Source organism: Papaver somniferum, unplaced genomic scaffold (assembly GCF_003573695.1).
Source record: "Papaver somniferum cultivar HN1 unplaced genomic scaffold, ASM357369v1 unplaced-scaffold_125, whole genome shotgun sequence".
In the NCBI taxonomy this organism is placed as follows: Eukaryota; Viridiplantae; Streptophyta; class Magnoliopsida; order Ranunculales; family Papaveraceae; genus Papaver; species Papaver somniferum.
Genome location: NW_020621603.1, coordinates 8478075 through 8487794, shown reverse-complemented (window position 1 = coordinate 8487794; position 9720 = coordinate 8478075). Strand labels below are relative to the sequence as shown.

The window sequence follows — 9720 nt, the reverse complement described above, 5'->3', positions numbered from 1 at the left end:
TGGCAGTTAATTCAGGATTCTTTGCAGATATATTGTGGCTCAAATTAGGATTATTCTTCTTTGCATGTAATTGTATATATTACTTAGAATAGTTAGCCAAATAGTATATAGCATTAGTTCTATATTTTGTTGCCTGTTATAGGCTGTACAATGATCTTATTTATACAGAATGAAATGAATAGAGAAGGGATTCAGCCATTTAGCATTTAGATTGTCATGGCATCAGAACCAGCAATCAGTTTCTGATTTTTTTCTTTGGGCTGTCTTTTCGTCTCGTCTTGGTTTTGGGTTGATTTTCAACAATTTTGGTTTTATTTTTTAGAGATGTCTATCGAACATTTTTCTGGCAAATCCTCGGAGACATTTGCAATCAGGCTTACAGGTAAGAACTATATTGCCTGGGAGTTTCAGTTCAGAATGTTCTTGAAAGGGAAGACACTTTGGAATCATATCGACGGCAGTTCTTCAAAGCCTACAGACGTTGAGGAACTTGCGCAATGGGAAACCAAAGATGCTCACATCATTTCTTGGATTTTAGCAACTATTGATCCACGTATGGTCAATAATCTGCGTTCTTTTCATACAGCAAAACAAATGTGGGATTACCTGAGACGTATTTATCACCAAGAAAATACTGCGCGGCGCTTTCAACTTGAACTTGAAATCAGTCAATTCAGTCAAGGTAATCTTTCCATTGAGCAATATTATTCTGATTTTATTAACCTCTGGAGCGAGTATTCTGGTATTATTTATTCTAAGGTCTCTCAAGAGACGTTGGAAGGTCTTCAGGCAGTGCATGAGGAAACCCAGCGGGATCAATTCTTGATGAAATTGAGACCAGAGTTTGAGACTGCGCGAGCTGGATTGTTGAACAGAAATCCGGTTCCCTCATTAGATATATGTGTTGGTGAATTATTGCGTGAGGAACAAAGGATGGCTACACAAGCTGCTATAAGTGGGCAGAAAGAAACGGCTGATTTGGTCAATCTGGCCTATGCTGCTCAAGGGAGGAATCATGGGAAAGGGCAATCACAATGCTATAGTTGCAAAGAATTTGGGCATATTGCACGCAATTGCAATAAGAAATTCTGCAACTATTGCAAACAACAAGGCCACATTATCAAAGAGTGTCCTACACGTCCAGAAAATAGAAAAGCCCAAGCATTTCAAGCTGTTGCTTCATCCTCTACTGTTAGTCAGTCAACAATTACTCCAGAAATGATACAACAAATGATTCTTTCAGCTTTCTCTGCGCTTGGACTTCAAGGTAATAGTAAGTCAATTACCTTTCCTTGGATTGTTGATTCTGGAGCGTCCAATCATATGACTGGCTCATCTGATTTATTACACAATGTACGGGAATATACTGGTACACAAAATATTGAAATTGCTAATGGCAGTAAACTTCCAATTACAGCTGTTGGAGATATTACACCCTCTTTTCGTCATGTATTTATTTCCCCTGGATTATCTACTAGCCTTATTTCAGTTGGTCAAATGGTGGATAATAACTGTGATGTGCACTTTTCTCGTAATGGTTGTGTTGTACAGGATCAGGTGTCGGGGAAGGTGATCGCGAAGGGGCCTAAAGTGGGCAGAATTTTTCCGCTGCAATTTTCGATTCCTAGAACTTTGTCTTTAGCTTCTATTTTAGTTGAGAATAAGGCTTCCATTTGGCATAAACGCTTGGGTCATCCGAATAATGAGATTTTATCAACATTAATGAATCGTGGTTTTCTTGGTAACAAAGATAAAAGTTTCAATTTTGATTGTTCTACCTGTAAGTTGGGGAAGAGTAAAGTTTTACCTTTTCCTACATCTGGTAGTCATGCTACTACATGTTTTGAGATTATACATTCTGATGTTTGGGGTATTACTCCTGTTATCTCACATGCTCAATATAAATATTTTGTTACGTTTATTGATGACTACAGCCGTTTTACATGGATTTATTTCCTGCGCACCAAGGCTGAAGTATTCACTGTGTTTCAAGCTTTTCTAGCCTATATTGAAACACAGTTCTCTACATGTATTAAAATTTTGCGATCTGATAATGGAGGTGAATACATGTCACATGAATTTCAGGGATTCTTGCAACAGAAAGGTATTATATCTCAGAGATCTTGTCCTAATACACCTCAACAAAACGGGGTGGCTGAACGTAAGAACCGTCACTTGTTGGATATGGTTCGAACATTGCTTTTGGAGTCCTCTGTTCCAGCAAAGTTTTGGGTGGAAGCTTTATCTACGGCTGTATATTTAATCAATCGCTTACCCTCTCAACAATTGAGGTTTGACTCTCCTTATTATCGCCTCTTCAGCACATATCCTCAGTACGACAGGTTGCACACTTTTGGGTGTGTTTGTTTCGTTCATCTGCCTTCTCATGAGCGTCACAAACTTATGGCTCAATCAGTAAAATGTGTTTTTATGGGGTATAGTACTACTCAGAAAGGATATGTGCTATGATAGTGTTGCTAATCGCATGCGTATTTCTAGAAATGTGATTTTCTTTGAAAATGAGTATTTTTTCAGCAGCATGTCTCTCATCTTGATAATGTTTGTATTCCTACTTTTGAGCATATCGATGATCCGTCACCACTCATTGAGCGTTTTAAACGCAATCATGTTTATCAGCGAAGACGGCCCCTTTCTTCACAAATCCTTCCCGACCCTGATCCGGTGATTGCTCCAGTGGCTCTCCGCAGGTCACATCGTACCACTCAGCCCCCCACTCGGTATGGTTTCTCTGCCACTTTAGCTAACACTGAAATTCCCACATGTGATTCTAAAGCAGCTAAACTTGCATGTTGGACGAAAGCCAGGCAAGAAGAGCTTCTGCTCTTCAGGAGAATCATACTTGGGATATTGTCCCATGTCCTGCGGGTGTAAAACCCATTGGATGTAAATGGGTATATTCCATTAAGCTACGCTCTGATGGGTCTCTTGACAGATATAAAGCAAGGTTGGTGGCACTTGGTAATCGGCAACAGCATGGAGTTGACTACGAAGAAACATTTGCACCTGTCGCAAAAATGACTACTGTAAGACTTATTCTTGCTATTGCAGCCTCTCAAGGTTGGCCATTGAGTCAAATGGACGTTAAGAATGCTTTCTTACATGGGGATCTTAAGGAAGAAATCTATATGACTCCACCACCTGGATTCTTCTCCACTCCATCGACAGATGTTTGTAAGCTCAAACGATCACTTTATGGCTTGAAACAGGCACCACGAGCCTGGTTTGACAAGTTTCGCACTACACTTATCAACTTCTCCTTTGTCCAGAGTCAGTATGATTCTTCTCTGTTCCTTTGCAAAACTTTAAATGGCATTGTTTTACTCTTGATTTATGTTGATGATATCGTTATTACGGGTACAGACTCTACTTTGATTTCCAAACTTAAAGAGCATCTTTGTCAGTCCTTTCATATGAAGGATTTAGGTCCTTTGCAATATTTTTTGGGTCTTGAAGTTCAGTCGACAGACACTGGTCTTTTTTTACACCAACATAAATATACTCGAGATCTTATTTCTTTGGCTGGACTACAAGATGGTCGCTCAGTTGACACTCCTTTAGAGGTAAATGTCAAATATCGTCGGGATGATGGTGATTTCTTTCTGATCCTTCTTTGTATCGTAGATTGGTGGGAAGCCTCAATTATTTGACGATTACAAGGCCAGATATTTCATTTGCTGTTCAACAAGTTAGTCAATTTATGCAAGCACCTACACACATCCATCTAGCTGTTGTTCGTCGCATTATTCGCTATTTGCAAGGCACTTCTGATAAGGTCTCTTCTTTCCTGTGGGTACTTCCATTCGTTTAGATGCATATAGTGATGCAGACTGGGCTGGTTGTTCAGATACTCGACGTTCTATTACCGGCTGGTGTATGTTTCTTGGTGACTCTCTTGTATCATGGAAGAGCAAAAAGCAGCAACGAATATCTAAATCTTCAACTGAGTCTGAGTATCGTGCTATGTCCTCTGCATGCTCAGAAATTATTTGGCTTCGTGGTCTCTTGGGTGAACTTGGCTTCTCTCAAGCCGAGCCTACTCAACTTCATGCAGATAATACCAGTGCCATCCAAATTGTCGCAAATACAGTATTTCATGAACGTACAAAACACATTGAAGTGGATTGTCATTCTATTCGTGATGCATATGATAGTCGTGTTATTTCACTTCCTCATATCAATACTTCTCTTCAAACAACTGATGTTTTCACGAAGGCTCTTTCAAGAAAACGTCATCAGTTCTTGGTTGACAAATTGATGCTTCACAATCATCCGGCATCAATTTGAGGGGGGATATCACTGACAGTTAATTCAGGATTCTTTGCAGATATATTGTGGCTCAAATTAGGATTATTCTTCTTTGCATGTAATTGTATATATTACTTAGAATAGTTAGCCAAATAGTATATAGCATTAGTTCTATATTTTGTTGCCTGTTATAGGCTGTACAATGATCTTATTTATACAGAATGAAATGAATAGAGAAGGGATTCAACCATTTAGCATTTAGATTGTCACTAAGGTGATAAAAGTCTTGACTATGGTTGTCACGTGCATGAGTGCGCTTTCTATTTTCCTGAGAAAATTGCCTAATTTACCACTGTATTGCTAAATATGGGTACTAGTATAACCAAAATCAAATTGTCTAATTTAAATTATCATTCATACCATTTTAATCTAAAAAAAAAATACGATTGATTATGTTTGGAGAAGAGAAATATCTTAAGCGTGATAATAGGACATGTGGATATTTTATTAACCAAAAATGAAGAATATGGAACGACTTGGCCGGGAAATTGGCTGTCAAACGGCCAGTCGCTCCCCCATTTCAAAATTTAAAAACTTCCAACTACTCGCATAAACAGGCGCAAGAATCCATGATATTTTACAAAGTTTCAGAGGATCAGTCAGATGCCGAGGTGGATGATAAAAAGAAGAAGAAGGTTTCCAAAGTTTCGAGTAAACCGGTGGTGTCGGGTAGTTCTGGATCCAAAAAGAAGAAGAAGGTTTCTGCAAAAGTTAAAATATCGAATGGACTAAAATGGGTTGATGTAGACGGTAAAAGGAAGCCAATGAAGTTGGTAGATGTAAGCAGACGTACTTCACTTTAAAACTTTTTCATTCTCAACCTTTCGTTTTTATTAAATTTTCTCCCTAATTGCTATTACTTTTGTTAATTCTGACCAGGGAAAACTTGTAGAATCCCGAATGTGCCACCAGTGCCAAAGAAGGGATCGGGAAGGTGAAGTTGTTTCTTGCCATAAGTGTTTATCCAAGCGGTTTTGTGAGCCATGCATAAAAAATTGGTAAGTTTCGTGGAAGCTTCTTTCATTTTTATTTTTTTTAATTTGCCGTTCTGACTTGTTTATTATAAAACAGGTACCGCGGCTTAACACATGATGACATTGCAAAGGCTTGCCCAGTTTGTATGGACATATGCAACTGTAAAGCATGCATTCGTTTATTCAAGAAATCATGGGTAATTGATGTTGCAATAGTTGGATCACTTTGAATTTCCTTTATTAGTGATCATATTGACCTAGTCGCTTTACAGAATCTTGTTATATTGGTTTCATGATTCTTGTGTAGGCGAACTTAGGACGGAAGATTGGCCAAGATGAAGAAGTGGAGTTATCCAAATATGTAATAAGATATCTTCTGCCAATCCTGAAGCAGATCCATATTGAACAAGAAAATGAGAAGGAAGTGGAGTCTGCTATTCAAGGTACCCTGCATACATCGCTTTCTGCATCAAGAATTATTTTTGTTGCTTGTTTCTGGTGCAAGTTATACCCTTTTTCCTGAATATAAACTTTTAGTTGATTTTTGAACTGACTCATGCTGGTACAGCCCTATACAATATGTATAGGAAGCTATAAAGTACATTCATATGTGTTTCTTATCTATCAACATAGAGAAAATTGTACAAGATGAAACATTAGCACATCTCAACGCAATGAATTATCTCAATATACTCAGAAGTGAAAATAAAAGATGCTAAATGTCCTCAAGATGAGCGCATGTATTGGTAGGTGTTACAATTTGGCAGTGCATTATGGCCTTATCTTTTATGTGTCATAGTTACTGACTTTGCCACGTGTCTTTGGACAGTGACAACTGCAGAACGTCCATAGTTGACTTCCACAGAAATTGCTCAAACTGCTCCTTTGATCTGTGTCTCACATGTTGTCAAGAGATTCGTGATGGTTCCTTATCAGGAGGTGAAGAGGTATACAAGGAGACGTTTGTCAACAGAGGGAAAGCATACATGCATGCTGAAGAACCTGCGCATACGAAAGTTACAGCAAGGATGAGAGCAAAACTAACTGAATGTGTCAAATCAAACGATATGAACCCTGAACCTGCTGATAGACTTGAAGGTCATGTTAGCCTAAAATCTGATTGGAAATTGATGGATAACAATAGCATTCGTTGTGCATCTTGTGGTTCTGGTCATATGGTGCTCAAGCGTGTTCTTCCAGAGAATTGGGTATCAAATTTAGAAGGAAGAGCTGAAAAAATAGCAGCAGAATTCAATCTCTTCAATGATCCCGTCCCTCCTACACAGAAGTGCTCGTGTCGCAACTCCGCTGGCAGTGGCAAAGCTGGAAACAATAATTTTCGGAAAGCTTCTTTGAGGGATGATTGCAAGGACAACAATCTTTATTGTCCACAAGCCAAAGATATTCAGGATGGGGACTTGGAGCACTTCCAAAAGCACTGGATCCGAGGGGAGCCAGTCATTGTTCGCAATGTGTTGGAACTGAAGCCATCTAACTTTAGTTGGGAGCCAGAAGTGATGTGCAGATCCTTGAGGGAGAAATCTAATTCTAAGACGATGAAAGGTTCAGGTCACTTAGAAGTGACGGCTGTCAATTGTATGGACTGGTGCGAGGTAAGCATCTGTCAACCTTTTTCTATATCTGCTGGCTGAATTTTACAATTTCCTGTCGGGTTGAATTAGTAAATGATTAACCTTATAAACATGTTTTGGGTCTCACATTTGTGTACCGGTTTGCACTTACAGTACATCATATCAAATCTGATGTGGATGTTTTTTTTTTCAATTTATGACTTGCAGGTTGAGGTTAAAATAGTGGATTTTTTCAGATGCTATATGGAAGGTCTTATGCATCATAATATGTGGCCTAAGATGCACAAACTGAAGGATTGGCCTCCATCTGATATGTTCGAGGAGCGCTTGCCACGGCATTTTGCTGAGTTTGTTAGTTCCTTGCCTCTCAAGGACTATACGTGTCCTAAGCTTGGATTCCTTAATCTTGCCACCAAGCTACCACCCAAATCCTTGAAACCGGATATGGGTCCAAAAACGTACATTGCCTATGGGCATGCTCAAGAGCTTATTCGAGGTGACTCTGTCACCAAGCTTCATTGCGACATGTCTGATGCGGTATGGTTATTTTTAATTATGAAGCTTAAGCATATTCATTTCTGATCCTCTGCAGATTACTTCTTGTAATTCAACTAGAGTTAAATAAAAACCCTGTTTCCATTAATTAGTTGGTTATGCTTCCACTCAGATAAACGTTTTGGTTAATGTACGCGAGGTGTCTGTGGATGGTGCTCAACTTAAAGAGATAGAAAAAGCGAAAAAGAGGCACATGGCCCAAGATCAAAAGGAAATGGAAGAGCTCTTGAAGGGTGACAATCAGAGCTCATCTACAGAGATATCTGTTCTTAACAACAATTGCAAGGGAAAAGAATGCAATGTTTTTGTACCTGATAATTGTTCAAGTAACAGTGCTGGTGCTCTTTGGGATATCTTTCGCAGAGAAGATGTTCCAAAGCTACAAGAGTACCTAAGAAAGCATTGCAGGGAATTTCGGCACTTGTACTGTTCTCGAGTTGAGCAGGTATGTTGAATCCAAAATTCTCGCTGCTTTTTGTGTCTTTCTAAACTTTTTTCGTGCTGTTCTTAATTCCGGATATCCCCCTTTACAGAAATGTTTTAACCATAGGAAATGGAATGATACAAACTGGTAATTGTGATTGTTTTTACATTCCGAGCTGCACAATCTCTTTATGCTACAGGTCAGTCACCCGATTCATGACCAAAGATTCTATCTAACTTTGGAGCATAAGAAAAAGCTCAAGGAGGAATACCGTTAGTTAATTACATAATCATTATTACACTTAATCTTGTCAATGTGATCCATTCTATTTCAATATTTTGATTATATCTAATTCTGTGTTTTGTCCTGGTATAGGAATTGAACCATGGACTTTTGTGCAAGAACGTGGGGAGGCAGTATTTATCCCAACCGGCTTCCCTCACCAAGTCCGTAATTTAAAGGTACTTAATACTTAGAGATGAGTATCCCTTGTAATTTTGTTTATCAATGTCTTATATCTGATGTCTTTCCTTGTAATGAAAATCTATGGCTTGCAGTCCTGCACCAAAGTTGCAGTAGACTTCGTCTCCCCGGAGAATGTTCAGGAATGCATGAGGTTGGCCGAGGAGTTTCGTTTGCTTCCCCAGGATCATAGTGCCAAGGAGGATAAATTGGAGGTGCAATTCTTCACACATGTGAATATGTTTTCTAATATATCTTGTACGTCTGCCAGTTGGAATAAAGACTACCTCATACGGATGATTTTCCGCTAGGTCTGTTTGTTGAATACTTGAACAAATGTTTGTGCACATCCAGGTGAAGAAAATGACTTTGCATGCTGTCAAAAAAGCTGTGGATTCCGTGGAAAAGCTTTCCAAGTAAGTATACATGCACCTGACTCGACAGTTATTAAGTTACTCTTTTGTGCCTGTATTTGAAAGATTAAAATCTGAAACCAATACTTGCCATTATCACTGAACACATTTGGGAAGCTGGAAGAAAACCACTAGTTCACGAATTGTATTCTAGGGGATCCAATGTAAGACTTCAGTTGTAAAAGAAAAACTTCACTACTTGCATGTACCTAATAAGAACTTCTCAGCTCCAGAACTTAATTTAAGTCACTTTGATATTTGTTCAGGTCGCAAGAAAGCAAAAACCAAAGCACCAAATCAGTTTGCAGTAAAGAAGAGCCTAGCAAAGGAGGAAAATACAAAACAAGGAATGGCGGTAAAAGAAGAGAAAAAGGAGGAAAGTAAAAGAAGAGGAAAAGGAGGAAAAAGCGCTAACAAGCTCTGAAAATACTGGAGAAAGAAAAATCCCACAGGGGGAATTAGTTCCGGAGGAAAGTGCAAAACAATTACTCGTAAGAGTTAAAAGGGTTTCATGACCTCAAATTGTAATTGTTTGACACTATTATTGTGCAGTCTTTTTGCTAGTTTAATGTTGTCTCAAGGGTAGCAGGTTTTAGCAAGTTTTGCAGTTGTCTAATTAGGACCGTCTGTCTTTCATACTGTTTTGTCGTTCCTCGGGGAAGAGGCTTTTCGTGGTAGATTTCTTCATTTGATACAGTATATGTACCATGAAAGAGTACGACGTTGTTTGAATCATGCATCTATTTTTCCACTCTTATATGACAACTGGATGCACTCTGAACTGAATGTCTGATCAAAGTACAAGGTTAATATAATTATATTAAACTAACCCTAAATTAGAACTGAATAGGAGATAATCATATCTTTCATATATTACGGTGGGGTGTTGGGGTTTTTTAAGGAAAAAAAAAAGTTGTGAAACAAAAGGAGTTGGCAGGCAAGAATAGTCAGAGATAGGAAGATTATTAGGATAT

General features: G+C 38.7%; 1 protein-coding gene across 1 annotated transcript; it reads left to right on the top strand.

The window, feature by feature from the left end:
- The first annotated feature begins 1722 nt into the window (after positions 1-1722).
- LOC113331285 (lysine-specific demethylase JMJ25-like) lies at positions 1723-9386 on the top strand. The gene is made up of 18 exons (XM_026578010.1): positions 1723-2415; positions 2536-2825; positions 2954-3581; positions 3643-3706; positions 3830-4263; positions 4884-5105; positions 5206-5324; positions 5398-5497; positions 5608-5752; positions 5995-6046; positions 6130-6913; positions 7100-7429; positions 7560-7892; positions 8071-8143; positions 8247-8332; positions 8429-8548; positions 8688-8749; positions 9013-9386. The coding sequence occupies exons 1-18, from the start codon at positions 1723-1725 to the stop codon at positions 9128-9130; spliced, it is 4653 nt and encodes a 1550-aa protein (XP_026433795.1). The 3' UTR covers positions 9131-9386.
- Positions 9387-9720: the final 334 nt, after the last annotated feature.